The following is a 15,945-nucleotide window of genomic DNA, read 5'->3' on the forward strand; positions in this document are numbered from 1 at the left end:
GGCCAGGCACGTTACCTTAGGTAAGCTACCTTAGGTAAGGTAAGGAGATATCTGGAGATGGGCGCTGGTCGGGACAGTAACCACGTTGATAGGACCCGAGGGCTTTCGTTCGCAACCTACCTCACCTAAGGTACCTTATAGGTAGGTAGGCAGAAGAAGAAAAAGAAGCAGAGACTGCAGCGGCCGCGAGCAACGAGCAACAGCAAAGCCAGACGACTGCCAGACTTGCCTATTGACTTACCTAGGTAGGTAATTAATCAATCATCTTGCGTCCAGAGCCCGTGGGAATAAGCCACACATAAATCAGACCGCACCCTGGAAGCCCGACATGATTCTTCAGGTTGGAACGAGTGTTTTGAACGCCCAAGGGAAGAATACAACAACCTGGAAGGCTACCTACCTAGGTAGGCGGTACAGGGCTACAGAGAAGGGCTCCATCCCTACCTACCTAAGGTGCCTAGGTACCTTATTCCAATCATTGTTGACGACCTGGAGGCATTGGTGCCAGGCTGCTTCGAGGCAGCAAGCTCACACGTTGACTGGGGCCCGTCGGTGGTGAACAGTAGGGTAGGTACGCAATGATGCTCCAATGCAATGGGTGCCGGCCAGATTACTTGCATGCTCTTCCCCGAATTCTGGTTCTACCTACCTACCTTAGGTACCTAAGGTAGGTACGGTAGGTAGGTACGCGTAAGGTACCTACGCCCATGGAAGGCTTGGAGTAAACCCGATGGGGATAGGGCACGAACCACCCTGAGCAACACCTCGTTCTCAGAAACCCCGGATAGAGCACGGCAAAGCATCCAGCGATGAACTAAGGTAGGTAGAGGTCAACGCAGCAACGGTAGCGGCTGTGCTTTGGAGGCAAGGAGGGCTGAGTGGGATACAGCGTTATGGACGACGGAACCCTTCCATGTTGTTGCCGCCGTCCGGACAGGAGGCATGTGCAGGACCCTTCAATTCTTGGGGAACCTGAATGGCCAGAAGGGAGGGAAAAAAAAGTTTTCCATGAGGTGTTGGTGGGTGTATCCGTACAGAGCAGATTTGCATCTGATGCACTTTCCGTGGTTGGTGGATGTCAATGGAAGACTGCACCGGTCATGAAACTCCGGCATTCGGTGCCTAGGTGCCTTTCCTACCTTCCATGCCTACCTAAACTACGACACTTCTTCTTGCATATGTTACCCAGGTACGGTTAAGGTTCCTCGGTAGGTCGGTAAGCCTGTGTGAATGTGCGATTGAGAATTTCGATTTCAACCGGTGGGTCGTCTACGTCTACACTACCTACCTACCTACCTTACCTGACGCCGTCTGAGGTAAGGTATTCGTACGCTTCCATCGGATCTCCCATCCCAAGTCCAACTGCCAAGGTTGGTAAACTGCTGGAGGACAGCAGCGGCCAGATTTCCCACCTGCACCTTCTCACGACCCGTTTCGTGCCCTAAAGTACCCTACCCAAGGCAACGCATGTCTAGACTTCCGGTCTTCAAGCCGAATGTGCAAACCTCACTACACAGCAGCAGGAGTGCATGTCCACGACCTTCAACAACTTTCTGCAGGGCAACCCGAGGTACAGCGCCACTGACTGCATCATGCTCTAGAAGGTAAGAGCAGAGAACTCCTCGAACGAACAAAACGCTACCTTTGGGGGGGGAGTTGATTGGATCTGGAGGTTAGGTTGGTTTCAAACACTGACCTTGGCCATCACAAGGAGCAACAGCAGAGACGAGCAGGGCTGGACAGGGCACCCCAAACATGCCTCCCCTGCCCGAGCTCGCACCCCTGCAAATGTCCGGCTTAAGAGACACGCTGACACGTGCGTTTTGCCATGATTATTTTTATTTGCCTCCAGCTACACAACATCTGTCCGAACAGTTCAATATTCTCAAAAGCTACCTCCACTGTCAGTCTGTCGTTTGTCCCTCTAATAATGGCAATATCCATAAATGCCTCGCGTACAAAAAACAATAATTACTTTTCTACCAGCCGTTTGCCTATGTCATCGCCCAACTCTCCTCGTGTTTGCTCTTTAGCTAACTGCTGGAGTCTTTGGCTGACTGCTCGTAAGCTGGTCCTTGTTTCTATTCGTCCAAGGAAAAGAAGAACACAAACCGTTGCTCAACCCGACCCTTCCCTCAGGAGAAAAGACCAAGTTTGCCCATGTTCAAAAAATACCATAAGTCATTGCCGGCTAGCTAAGGTACTCTATAGTCTCCATCACCAGTCAAAGTGCTTCATTAACCATCAACCGACCAACCGACCGACAGACTGACTAACCTTTGCCAATGAATGTCCACCGGTACCCCGAAGTGTCAGAACCGTCACCCAAATGCTCATAGTGAGCTCACCTGCTTCGGTGACTGCAACTGTTGCTCATTCCACGTAAGGTGACATGTGGTCTCTGAAAGCTATTGGTCTGATCATATCAGATCCGATTCCCTTTACATGACCATCCATCGGCTTCACTCCACCGTCCCATCTGAGGTGCGCCGTCAACCTTTTTGACCAGTGCGGGAGCCCCAAAGTGCCAGAAAGAATTGCCCACGCGGATCGGCGTCTTTTTCCCATCAATCACCCACCGTTCTGGTCGACACGACGGGATGGGCGAATCGTAGAAGAGGGAGGCAGCTAAAGGAGATGAGATGGGATTTCCGAAACGCGTGCATATGAGCGCCCTGCGATGTGGCTGACAGGCCGCTTAATCCGTATTTTCCCCTTGTTGCGTGAGATCTGCGATGCGCCACCTGGTTCATCGCAAGGTACGAGCCCCTGGCAAATGACACTCTGCAGAATCAAGCTAACAGTAAGGATACTCTGAACTCAATGCCGGGGGACATGATCTTCACAACCGGAGTCGGATAAAAGAGCCCACAGGATAGAGGGTCCAGAATAGCCGGTTAATAAGATCAGGTCACAACGCGCAGAGTGGTTCCGTATTATTGATAACGCATCATTCCGTTGATTGATTGATTGCAAGGCACGTCCGCGACGCGGCAAGGGCGTGGTGTCGAATCGAGTCGCGTAACGCCCCCCGTTTTAGCTCTTCACGTCTTGCTGACTATAGTACAGAGTACCTTACCTTAGGTAACCAGTCGTTGTTCATGCTAAATACCTCTAGACTCTGATTCCTTGAGCATATGAGGCCATCCGACAGTTTTTTTCGGCTCCTCTAGGCGTCCAACCATTGAATACCTTACGCATGAAGTTGAGGAGGGAGGCTCTTTGGTCGCAAAGCGTGCGTGTTAGACGCGTTGACATGCGCCCCCTTAAACAGCAACACATACGCAGAGACAGCCAACGCTACCTTCGGGCAGTATCGCAGGCAAGAATAAATGCAAGAATAAAAAGATGTAACAGGGGGTTATCAGCCGTCGCACCCGGCATCAGCTGATTACGAAAAGTAAGATGAACGTGAGCAAGGCGAGGTTAGATGGCAGAAACGAAGCAGTCGGCGAGCCAATGACAACGCTCGTAAACCTATCCCGAAATTCCATTCCAAGAGGGAGATAGCGTCAACACTAACGGACGGGAACACTATTTTAGACGTGGTGAGTTTTCTTGCTGCGGTCTGGTCCAAAGAGTCTGCCGCTCCATGTTTGGGGCGAGTCATCTCTTTTGCTCTCTATGGGATGAGAACTAATCCCATTGTCGAGACGTCATCTTTTCTCCCTCTTCCGGTGTTAGTACCCTTCGAATTGCCACGCACTATTTGTCTGATCTCTCTCTCGTCCCCCCCCCCGGTACTCTTCTATCCTGCCTTACCAGCTGCCAAGAAACAGCCTCTCAGCGAGCGTCTTTCATGACACCATTACACGCATGCTTTTACAAGCTGAGCCTTACGAGGTGACTCATTCAGTCAGAACCCATCGTTCCAGAACAAGACAGACGCTATCATTATCATCTTAAAAATAAATAAAAATAAAAATAAAGGAAGGAGGCAAGTAAAAGAAAAGAGGGGGTGTCTGACGGTGGCCCAGGGGTAATTTGATTGATGGACCATAAGCTACTTATCCCTATTCGTACACTACCTTAGGTACGACAAGGCTACGACAAGCCATCCCGCCAACGGCCCTGCGCATTCCATCCGTCATTAGGAAGTACAAGATAGTAGAAACTAAACGCACACAAGGCACTATGGGCAGGATGTGCGGCAGTAATCCTCCGGTATGGACTAGTCCGAAGTTTACCACAGCTTTAGCCCTTGTTTCTCATTGTTCCTGCTGCTAGTTGTGCCTTCTGATACATGCATGTCGCCCGTCCCTTTTCCTGGTTCTGGTAGAGGAACCCAACACTTAACCCGTCGTCCCATCAACATTGCGCATTTCCCCACCTCTTCTAGAAGACGCCGTCAGTGTTGAGTTTTATGTGGTGCCCGAATTCCTAGAGACATTGTCACTGTTGCAGCTTAAGAGTTCATCACGAACAGCTTTGATGCTGGTTGATGTCGTCTTGAATCTCTTTTATTGGCCCAGTTGTAAGTCCACGGCCAACACCTTCCCCCCGATGTCAGTCATCGCATGTCCTTAGAACTCAAAAACACAAAGTGAGTCAAGCCGCATCGTTATTGCAAGGGCCTATTCCACGTCAACTCTCATTTATCGAGACGCGTGCATCTTATCGGCAAGGGATGTGCTTCTCCAACATTCACCCGAGATGTCCCGCCGCGTCCCTGTCACGCCTCGGAATTTGCTGGGGCTTCCTCCGGCCCCACGTCGTCATCCTCATCTGCAACCTCTTCCACGTCGTCAAAGGGCGTGTCCTGGATGTCCATCTCGGCCTCGCCCGGAATCGCGCCCTCTGCCTGCATTTGATTGACCTTGGTGTTGGTCATCTCGTACACGTACTGGCCAAGGTGCTCCACGCCCTCCATGCAGACCTCCCCGGGCACTTCGGCCCTGTCGGCTCCAGCGAGCTGTCTCTCTGCCGGCCACATCTCGCCGGTAACGAGCATCAGCTTGTCCGGTCGAGCCAACAGCTGTTCGAAGGCCTGCCGAAGCTCGTAGCATGCCTCAAAGATCTCGCGGCGTCCGAGAATGTACAAGCCCAGGCGGGCACGCGACAGCGCGACGGTCATACGTCGAATGTCTCTGAGATATCCAACTCTTGATGTGCGAGTCAACGACAAAATGATGTCTAGGGTCAAGTCAGTTCCATTCTGGGCTATTTCGAGTGCTTTTTACTCACAGTCGTTCTGCTCGCCCTGGTATTTGTCCACGGTCGTCACAACCCTGGGCATACCAAAAACGGCCTTGTTGGCACACCTGTGAGCTAAAACATCCTTCAACAGGGCTCGCTGTCCAGCATACGTTGTGAGAATGCTGATCTTGGAGGCCGGGTAGCCAAGTAGACGCATGTATTGATATACAGCCACCGCATACTCCGCTTCCCCGAGGTTCTGTACAAAATGGGGAGTCGGCTCCGTCTCACCGCGACCCTTGTAGTCGGGGACGTTGATGAACTGGTAGTCGTACTTGAACCCGGCGTTCGCCGCGAGGTATTCGCCCTCGCTCTCCACGTGCGGCAAGTTGCTTAGCTTGGGATACCGCCACTGGTAAAGGCTAGCAATGGAAGGACGAGCTCTTCCTTGCTGGTCAAGATTGATTGTAGGAACTCCAAGTCGAACGAGCCGTGAGAAGAGCGATTGTTCCAGGTTTGCGTAGTGACGGAACGCTAGGCTTTGGATGACTGGAGAATTCTGGAAGTGATCACCGCAAAGAACAACTCTTTGCAGCGCCATCTGTCCGTGCTGGGGCTTCTGCATAGCTAGGGGAATAAAGTTCTCGATCTCCGTGATTTGCGCAGCTTCCTCCATGACTACATTGTCATAGTGAAATCCGAGGGAGGCAATCTCGCCTCTCCTCATGGCCGCGTGTGTCGAAGTCATGGCAATGATTCGTGCCTCGTTGGTGAGGAGGTAGTTTGTCTTGTCCCTTTCTCGGCGCAAAATCTCAAACGGCATCGCGTCGGCCAGTTCGGAGAAAATCTTCTGGATGTGTCGATAACACCCGCTTGCAACATCGAGGATAGTCTCTCGGTCTGCTTCGGGGGCGAAAACAGGTTGAGGTGCGTTTGAGAAGAAGCCGTGGAACGGGAACGCCATGATAATGTCAGCGGTGCTAGCTTCTTCGCGCTTCGCGACATCTGTAAATTTCGCCCATGCTGGTTCGACATAGACTGAATTGAAGTAGCCGGCGGTTTCGGCAGAGTTGCCGTGGGCGCCTGGCGCTCCGAGACTGACGGCCAGGCGATTGACCTCCTGTAGATACCGGTCCCGGTTCTCCAAGAATGATTCTACGCGACCGTGTTTGCTGAAGTTGCCTTCTGTGTAGAGTTCTTCTTCTCCGTGGCCGAGACGTAGAAGATGACGCTCATCAATATCCAAAGCAACGATCTTTGCAAACAACTGATTCAGGGCTTGGTTGCTATGAGCAATCAACAGTGTCTTTTGTTCCGGGAAGTTGTGGTAAATGTTGTTGATGATTTGTGTTGCGACATCGGTTTTTCCCGTGCCAGGTGGTCCGACAATGACTGTAAGTCCGGGTTGCGTTCCAGAAGTAATCGCCTCGACTTGCGCCGGAGTGAATCGTACTGTGTTCAGTTTCGGTGCGTCGACCGGATACGGGCCCATGTTTGGCGGCTTATAGGTGGACACTTTGACAGTTTCAACCTCTGCTAGCAGAGCAGGCTCAATATCACGACGGCGCTTCTTCGAGGGCTTTGAAGGCGGCTCGACAACCTGCTTTTCGGCCGTCTCCAGCACATATGGTGGTCCGAAGCTGCCAGTGACATCATCGCTAGGCTCAACGATCTTTCCAGGCAAGCTTCCCGTAAGATGTTGCCAGTCCAAGAACGTGTCGCGATAGTCGATTGTTCTGATCCGGTTCGGCAGCTGCTTGTAAGTTGCACCGGCCGGGTCACCGTACCCGAGGAAAACCTCATGAAACCAAGAGGCAATAGGGACTTCGGAAAGCGTCAAACTGCGGATGGATTCCAAGACAGGCTTGAAGTTGTTTTCTCTTCCGCTACGACGCATCACGACGTTAATCTTCTCATATGCCTCAGGGGGGTTCGTCGAAGATCGCTCGGCATCCAATGCGTATGTCCTTGAATCCAGCCTCAGCTGCAATCTCCGGCGGTTATCGTAATGACCAACACCGTCGCGCACGACCTTGCCCTTATCGTCTGTGATCTGAATAATTTCAGCGGAACGAATGGAGACAATCCCGAGCTTTTCAGCCTCGGAAGCGTCTCCATTGGCGATGCTGTTAGGGGGAGGCGCCTGGATGGCAAGCAGAAAGACAACATCGTCAGGTCTCAGTGAATCCCATTCGCGTCTGATACCGTCGTTCAAGCGGCGGACGTCGATGGAGATCTCTGCCCGCACAAGTGAAGGCTTGTCGTCACCTACAAGCGCCGGGACAACCTCGAGAATCCTGCATCTGTTAGGATATCGTTTCATCAATGGGAGTCTGGTCATCAACGCACGAGGGTTTTGTTGTTGGCAGTGCCATCTTGGAGAATCCTTGGAAACTCGTCTCCCCTGGCCTCCGGCTTTCAGGGCGGAGACGACGAATAGCTGACTCCACATCTTTCCTGATGCCGTAGAAAGATTCAGCGCGGTACAAAATTAATGACCTCCATAGGAAGTCGCCAACAGACAAATACTGCAGGTTCAACTTTGGCAACGCCAGTGGCCGGGATCCGTCGTAGGTGTCAGTCCTCATGATGTTGTTCTCAAACATAGACTGCTCAGTGGGCACGAGACTCATGCCGCGAGCCACTTCTTCGAAAGTTTTGCGCTTTTCAAAAGTTGTAAGAATCACCTCAGTAAGGAACTTTCGATCGATGTTCACGCCCAACGATTCAGGGTAGGCGGTCCGGAGACGAAGCAGTCGTGCCAACTCGACCACCTCATCATCCGTGAGCGGCTCCAGCAGACCCAAGAGCTCGTCTCTCTTGTCAATGGAGCCATAGTTGGATAAGGCCAACACGGTGAGCTTCTCTTTGAAGTACTTCAGCGACACCTTCTGTAGCCGCGACAAATTCGCGCAGTGTTTGTCGTAAGCTTCGGTCCGACTGAGCTGTGCGCCCGTCTGGTCGTCAATCGTGAAATAAGTGTAGTGGCGGAGAAGCGTATGAAGGTCTCGTAAAAGACTGTTGTCTTCATCGTTGAACATTGGAGATAGCCGCATGGCAGACAGCACATGCAGATCGAGCAAAAGAGAGTTGACGTAGCGTCGAGTCGGAAGCTGGCTCTGAAGGTCCGTCAGGAATTCAACGAGACGTTCGCAGTATAATATTTGATCTGGATCTGTGTCAGCGACGACGTACATCACTTCGATGCGGGAACGATCTCCCTACCTGGCTTCGCATTTTCCGTGTAAATCAAACTCAGAAAATGCAAGACCATTGTGTATAGCCACGACCTGTCAAATCGCAGCTTCGCCTTCGTGGCATCATCAGCGGTATCATATCTCTTTCCTGCCGCCCTCCATGCCTTTCGCACATGAGCTTTTTGATCAAGCTTCTCCTCGCGCAGCTCCTCCGTCGACAGACTATGCCAAATGGAGATGGAAACCAAGGGCGCGCATTCCTTTCTCACGACAGCACAATCCAAGCTTTGGAAAGCCGATATCAAGAACGACAGCAGATGTGTCTTGATGGTAGGCGAAAGCGTCTGGTCCAGGGTCATCGACAAGATCCGTCTGAACAAGCTCGAGAAATCGTCCGCTTTGTCTTCGAATATACTCCAGGCCTCAAGCTGTTCGCGGCGCTTCACGTTGATGAGAAGAACGATAAGTAGAACATGATGGTTAGAAGAATCGTCCGTATATCCGGGCCATAGCCAGCTGGAGGAGACACCAATGTCAGTCAAGCTCTGAAGTACCCAGATAAGGCGGCGTACCTCTCCAGTGTCTGCAAGCTTTCCAATGTCAGGATGGACTTGTAAGGAAAGCCATCGTGCTCCAAAACATCCCAAATCTCTTGCTTGAGGACATCATTCTTGACCTTGACCTTCACCGGCTTCTTGTTGGATTTGAGCCAATGCTTTTTAGCGATCTGAGCGAAAGCGCTCTCCCCCTCAATATCTGCGACGGTCGGTCGTTCGCCGGTGGTCTTTGTTTTGGATCGAGTCGACGGCGCAGCTTGAGCCTCGCCGCTCTTCTTTTGACGCTTGGCCGTAGGCATACTTGGCGATGTTGATCAGAACAGTTCTTGCGCCAGTGTTCGCGATCGCATGCCGAATCGGGGAGGGAACGGCTCAGATGTCGAATCGGTGTGGGAAATGCGATGCGCGGGGGCGCAACTGTTGACAATGCCGAGACACTGAGCTCGGGAGCTCCAAAAATTTCAGCCTTGCGTTGCCAACTTTCCAGGTCCTTCCCGTTCCGGGTTACGCGACGCGGTCTGTAGGTTTGCACCTAGGTACCTACCTAGGTACGTAGCGATCGAATTTTAGCCGCCGGCAAGGTACCAGGTAAGGTGGTACTCAGTAATTTTTGGTAGGCACCTAAGTACCTAGGGACCACTTATTAGCCGTTTAGCGCGTGAGTTCCTTCCCATGCACCGATCACCTACAATCCCGAACTACGTAGGCTGATTTCTTCCAGTGTCCAGCCTCGCGCATCACCACAACCGTTCTCGGCCACCGCGAACCCAACAAGGCCCAGATTCGCTGCGGTACACCGTTTCCTTGCGCATGAGCCTCACGAAATTTCCAACTTCCTTGTCTGGTCGTAACCACAAAGCATCTGGAGATGCCGGCCGCCACCATGTCGCAGCGTCACGAGGTGCCGGGTGTGGTTTCGTTCGCAAAACTACTTGAAGGTCTCTTATCTCGCTCCATGGCAGTAAAATCCACGCCAACGATCGAGCCCGCTCTTCACAAAGCGGATTTTGGCGACCTCGACGATCAGCTTGCCCGCGTCCTTGCAACATCGACGACGACAGAACAAGAAGATGGAGCTACTGCTTCACAAAGAAAGGCGCAACAGTTCGCGGTTATCGAGACGGCTGTGCGAGATATGTTCAGCAATCTAATCGTACGTCCAACCTATGGATTATATCGGATCCGGACTAATAAGAAATCCGCACCGGCAGGCCACAACACCGATCGAATCCCCAGATTTTGTCAACGTCTGGAACCTGTTCGACCTACTCACGATCTTGTCCGACGATGAAAAGTGCGACCCTGCCTTGCTGTTCTGGCTGGTAGAAGAGCTTTTGGACAGTCAAACGATTGCCGGATGTCGCAAGATATTCGACTTCCTTGAGTCGAGGCGAGAAAGGATCACTGTGAAGCACTTCAAGCAAAAGCAGCTGGTCATTCTGCGCAGCTGTAATGAGCTGCTGCGCCGTCTTTCTCGCGCCGAAGATACCGCCTTTTGCGGCCGAGTTTTTATTTTCATGTTCCAGAGCTTCCCCTTGGGCGACAAAAGCTCCGTGAACCTGCGAGGAGAATACCATGTTGAGAATGTTACCGTGTATGATGATCTCAGCACCAGAAAGGAGGATGCCCCTGAAGACATGGAGTTGGACAAGTCAAACGGAGTTGCGGATGCGGATCCCAAATCCCAGTCAAAGGCTGTGTCATTCGATGCGAAGAAGGCAGCCCAGGCCGATCAACCACTCGAGCCCGACGTGCTGTATCCTGTCTTTTGGTCCCTCCAAGAAACATTCAGTCAGCCCAAGAAGCTGTTCGAAACAGAGAATTTGGCCGGTTTCAAGCGCGGACTGGAAGCCACCATGACGGCCTTCCGAGCGATCCAGAACGAGCAGGGCCAACGACCACCTAAGGCTGTAGATGAGGCACAGCGAAGCTTGAAGCGCAAAAGAGAAGACCTGGAAGAGGGCGACTTGGCAAACTCATACAACCCAAAGTATCTCACAAGTCGAGATCTTTTCGAGCTGGAGGCATGTTGCAAATCGATTTCAAAACAAAATCCACGCTAACTCTGTCAGATGAGCGATATATCGTTCCGGCGGCACATTCTCGTCCAAGCCTTGATTATCATGGACTTTCTCCTGTCCTTGTCCAGTAAAGTGAAGGAGAAGCTGGCTGGTAATGCTCAGAATAAGTCTGTTATCTACGTCGGTCAGGTGCTCAGCGACGAAGATGTGAGAGCCCTTCCTGCAGCGTCACAGATTTAATACCCAATACTGACACACAACAGACCAAATGGGCAACAGAGATGAAGAAAACAATCGTCGAGAAATACCTCAAACACGGTGCTGATGGGCCTTATTTCAGTCGAGTGGTCGAGACTGTTCTCGCTCGGGACAAAAACTGGATCCGATGGAAGTCTGAAAATTGCCCCTCTATCGAGCTACCGCCTGTATCTCCCGAAGCTTTTATCGAGGCGAAGACCACCGCTCAACGCACAACGATGAAGAAGCGTCTGAGAGCCATGCCCATGGGCTCTTTATCTCTCGGATTCTTGGGAGACGGTGATGGGGAGGCCGCGATGCAGAAACTCAAGGCCGAAGATAGATATAGCTTGCCCGAGTTGGAGAGCTTCAAGAGGAAGATTGCGGACGACGACTTCGAGATCGAAATGCCCACGAATAGTCAAACAAAGGCTGCTGCCGTCGAGAGCAAGGCCAGCAAGAGCTGGCGAGCGCTCAGAATAGCAAGCAAGACGAGGCTGGCTTTGTTTGACAACATCGATGATCCAGACAAGATCGATGCGGTTTTTGAGGAGCCGGTCGATGCAGATGAGGAGCCGGTCGTAGAAGAAGCCGTGGACAGCAAGAACGTCCCCGAAGACAGACGTCCCATCATTATCTCAGGGCCAACGGGTGCTGGCAAAGCGACAATTTTCGGCCTTCTTGCCGAGCGACGGCCTGGGGCGTTTAAGCGAGTTCTCCGACATACCACCAGGAAACCTAGGGATGGAGAGGTCGAAGGCCGGGACTTCTATTTCGTGGAACCGCAAACCTTCAATATGCTCAGAGATGGCGATGCGTTATTGGAATTCACAACCATCGATGACGTAGACTACGGTACGAGTCGAAAGATGACGGAAGCTGTGTCTGAAGGAGGAAAGGTCCCAGTGATGTATATGGACAGCGAGGTAAGGCCACCCAAGATCACATCGTGGTCCTTCTCTAACCTGATATAGGCTGTTCAGCAAGTTCGGGACCTTGGCTTTTCAGCGCGTTTCGTTCTGGTGCTACCTCCCAGCCAGGAGGTACTAGAGGAGCGCTTGAAGAAATCCGGGAAGAGCGAAGACGTTGTGCGAGACATTCTCGCCAAGGCCGTTCCATACCTGGAAGCAGAGTCGAGCGTGAAGGAGGGCTTCGATCTAGTTGTGACTAACGAAGATCGTGAGATCGCCTTCAAGAGCTTGGAGGCCCATCTGTATCAAACTGCAGATGAAGAGAAGCTCGCAAATGGACAGACTGACGGCGGCGAGGTGTCGATGGCTGAGACGGATGCCGACGCGACGATGACCGACGCTCCAGCAGAAGCACCGCCCGCTGAAGGGACCCAACAACGCAAGGAAGCCGAGGTGACGGGAACGGGGGAGAAGGGACAAATCGATGAGGTCAAGGGGGCGACGTCATAGACGGTGCCAGCCTCCAAGCCATCACTCAGCCCGATGTCGGGGGCTGCATACGATGGTCGAGATAGATGTTTTGATACCCAAAATTCTTATTGTCCTGCTTTTGAGACATGCTCAGAAACATGCCCGAAGACATTCCAATCACATCTGCAAGCCGTTGCGGGTTACCGCGCAAGATACTGTGAAACGCGTTGACTTGTTCTTGTTTTAGAGATTATGCAATGCCGCCCAGAATGATGTTGATAATTGGTCGTCGTGAGTCGCGAAAGAGCGGGTAGTTGTCCGTCATCAAGAAAAAGGGAGCACAGAAACTGAATTACCACAGCTGTCTAGAAGAGATGATTGTGGATAATGACGACTTTGGTATGGGCGCGAATGCGCTCTCCTGCGTCCCCAGAAGCCGCTCTACGGTCCTTGAGTAACGGAAAAGATGTTGCCTAACAGCCCCTTGAAAGCTGGATTCCTCCAGCTCTTCCAGTCACGGTCCAGCGCACCCCAAGTCTCTTCAAAATCAACAACCTTGTTCCTCACATAATATGTCCCTTGGATCGCCCACAACGCCCAGTCAGCGTCGTTTCCTTCCAGATAGGCCACGAGGCAGGTCAAGTACGCATGATCCTCAGCCGACAACCCATCCTCCGGCCCTCCACTCATGCCCGCGCCAAATTCGGACAGGAATAACGGACCGGTGTACCCTTTGCCCTGCTCAAGCACGAACCCAAACAGAGTGCCATACTCGGCGCGCTCGATGTTGCAATCGCCGAAGTTGGGCGTCGTGACGGTGAAGCTGTAACTGTGCGCCTCCCACACGTTCTTGCCCTTCCAGGCCGAGGTGTCCAACGCCCTCGTCCGCAGCGGGAAGAAATCCGTCGCAGAGTTGAGACCGCCAATGATGACAAGCACATCCGGGTTCGCCGCGTGAACGGCCTTTGCTCCGCGCGTGACGTATCCGTACCACTGATCTGCCGCAAATGGAATCTGCGTCCACGTCGCGCGGAGCTCGTTGCGGATCGATATGGCAACGACGCCAGGCACGGTGGCAGCCCACATGGAAACCTGCTGCAAACCCGCGAGCCACTGGTCGGTGTCGAAGTACCGACTGTTGGCAGCCCAGTAGAACCGCGCGTCCTTCCACCACCCGTTGCCGTCGTCAAGGTTGCAACACCAGCTTGCCTTGCTCACATGGTTGTCTAGGATGGTCATGATCTCGCGTTCCCAGAGGACATTGACGACGCGGGCGAATACATCGCGCTGAGTGGCGTTGTTATCCCCCAAGAAGGGGTTCTTTTGGACTGCTTGGTCGTAGAGTTTTAGGAGGTCTGCCTCGTTGACGCCTGCTGCTTTGGCGGCGTTCGCGAAGGAGTCTCGTACTTTGACGCCTGGGTCCAGGGCGTGATCAGTTGAAAAGGTTAGCCGAACGCAGTTGAAGCCTTCTTGCTTGATCCAGTCGGCCAGGTATTCGACAGGTTGCTTGTGGAGGCCTTCGGGCAGATTGACTTCCATATGACCAGCCCAGTTGATACAGCGGAGCTTGACACGCTTGTTGGAGGAGTCCGTAATCCAGCGGCTTGTTGAGAAGAGAGGTGTTTCAGGCCTCTGGGCGGTTATAGGAAGAATGAGCCAACAAATAGCCCAGAGACGCAAGGCGAGACTCATATTAATTGCGATGCTCTCAGGTAGACAAGTTTTGACTTTTCAGGGGCCTCGGAGAGGTTTGCGAGTGATTCGTTTCCGGATACACTGTATCGACGTCGATGCGAGAGAAGTTTTCGAAAGTCAAAGTCATAAGTCGAGGTTAAGGAAGAACAAGGGACTCCGACCAGCAATAACAGGCCGACAAGGCCAAACGGGTGTATACGGATGAGCGAATGAATGTCAGTCGAGAATCGTACTTGTCGAGTGACTGAGAATGGTCTCAGGTGGTGCTCAACAGTCGTTGTATGAACCACCAGGACGTCCTTCGAGACTGAGGCTGGCAGCTGAGAGCTTCGAGAGGAGATGACCAGCGGCAGGGTGCTATCAAAAGGAAACTCACATCCGCACTTGGAAGGGGTCGGTCGTTGATGAGATCGATCACCCGAATGAATATGCCCGGCACAACACGCGACCATGCGACCATGCGACCATGCGACCATGCGACCATCTTATCCTGTCACCTCCCCCTCACGATACATCACCTACTCATTTGGTCTCGAGCAGCCGAGAGCGAATAAAGGCAGTCGCCTTTTGGTCCCTAAGCATAGTTTCGTCCGCATGAGGAACCCGGCCTGTCAGTCGTTGGGAGCAGGTGAAGTCGGACGACAGCTGATTCGGTGAGGTCAACTTAGCAGGGTCGTATCCAGCAGCAGTGTCTTCGAGGGGGACGGTGTATATCTGACGACGAATAAGGCACGCCAAAGGACCGACGAACGACGAACGAGAAGCAAGAGAGTCGTTGCGCCTCCATGCTTGTCAGGTCCCCCCCGTTAGGTGCAGGGGGAGAGGTTTGCTGAGACCTGTCCGTTGAGGCGTGTGATTGGATGTCTCGCTCAGGGGCGGCATAAAGAAGGTGGATAAACCGTCGGATTGGCGTCGAAGTGGCGGACTCCAGGAAGGCCCGGAGGAAGGCCCGGAACCTGGAACGCCGTACAATAGGGCCGTCCGAAGGGAAAGACCAACGTCACCCGACCGAGCTATCCACGGGCCTGGACCCCTTGCGCCTCTTCCATTCGCCACAGGCCTTCTTCTTTTTAATCACTGTACGGATGCGCTCCTCCTGGTGTCGGTTTTCAGGAATCCTTTGCGATTGGCGATGTCTTTTGTCACATGGGCTAGTGACCTTGGGTACATGCAGATGTGGGCATCTGAAAACATCAAACAGACGAACGTGGACACTGTCAGTTATGGAATCATGTTGTTTATTATTTATTTATTTATTTTCCAAAGAAAAAAAAAGAGGAGGAGGAGGAGGGGGAGCCAGCAGTCATCAAGAGGTCGATTCTTTTTCTGACGTTGGCGCCAGGAAATTTTCACCGGGGGAGGGGGGGGGTTCCTTTTTTCTTTTTGGGATCTCAGCATCGTCAAATAGTCTACCTCAAGACCTTGCGATGCCGATTTATAACATGCAAGACACACTCAACTCTGAGTTGGGGCTTTGATTCATTTTTATCATTACCCATCATCCCGTCTCCTCAGCCGAAAATGCTGAAGGACTCAGTCTACCGCAGCAGCACCAAATCAACTATGCTGACATGGCAGTACAATTGACCGATTGGCTCATCACTGCCAAGAGAACTACGGCCATGTGAGCACGTCCCCCTTGACTGCAGACCCCAGCTTCTGCTGGACAACCTGCTCACGAATAATGTTTTCCTACTCGACTCCGTTATGTCCCATATAT

The 15,945-nt window shown here is 52.5% G+C and overlaps 3 protein-coding genes across 3 annotated transcripts; 1 reads left to right on the top strand and 2 right to left on the bottom strand.

Moving 5' to 3' along the window:
• Positions 1 to 4,672: 4,672 nt before the first annotated feature.
• Positions 4,673 to 9,189, bottom strand: CkaCkLH20_07008 (intron-binding protein aquarius; the record flags this gene model as incomplete). The annotated part of the gene is made up of 5 exons (XM_038889725.1): positions 4,673 to 5,133; positions 5,185 to 7,433; positions 7,486 to 8,305; positions 8,362 to 8,849; positions 8,906 to 9,189. 5 exons carry the CDS (start codon positions 9,187 to 9,189, stop codon positions 4,673 to 4,675), a joined length of 4,302 nt encoding a protein of 1,433 aa, XP_038745088.1.
• Positions 9,190 to 9,758: 569 nt separating this feature from the next.
• CkaCkLH20_07009 (guanylate kinase) lies at positions 9,759 to 12,569 on the top strand (the record flags this gene model as incomplete). The annotated part of the gene is made up of 5 exons (XM_038889726.1): positions 9,759 to 10,043; positions 10,102 to 10,800; positions 10,963 to 11,118; positions 11,175 to 12,074; positions 12,123 to 12,569. 5 exons carry the CDS (start codon positions 9,759 to 9,761, stop codon positions 12,567 to 12,569), a joined length of 2,487 nt encoding a protein of 828 aa, XP_038745089.1.
• Positions 12,570 to 12,971: 402 nt separating this feature from the next.
• CkaCkLH20_07010 (cellulase family protein) lies at positions 12,972 to 14,222 on the bottom strand (the record flags this gene model as incomplete). Its single annotated transcript, XM_038889727.1, has 1 exon — positions 12,972 to 14,222. The coding sequence occupies one exon, from the start codon at positions 14,220 to 14,222 to the stop codon at positions 12,972 to 12,974; it is 1,251 nt and encodes a 416-aa protein (XP_038745090.1).
• Positions 14,223 to 15,945: the final 1,723 nt, after the last annotated feature.

This window comes from Colletotrichum karsti (genome assembly GCF_011947395.1).
Source record: "Colletotrichum karsti strain CkLH20 chromosome Unknown Scaffold21, whole genome shotgun sequence".
In the NCBI taxonomy this organism is placed as follows: domain Eukaryota; kingdom Fungi; phylum Ascomycota; class Sordariomycetes; order Glomerellales; family Glomerellaceae; genus Colletotrichum; species Colletotrichum karsti.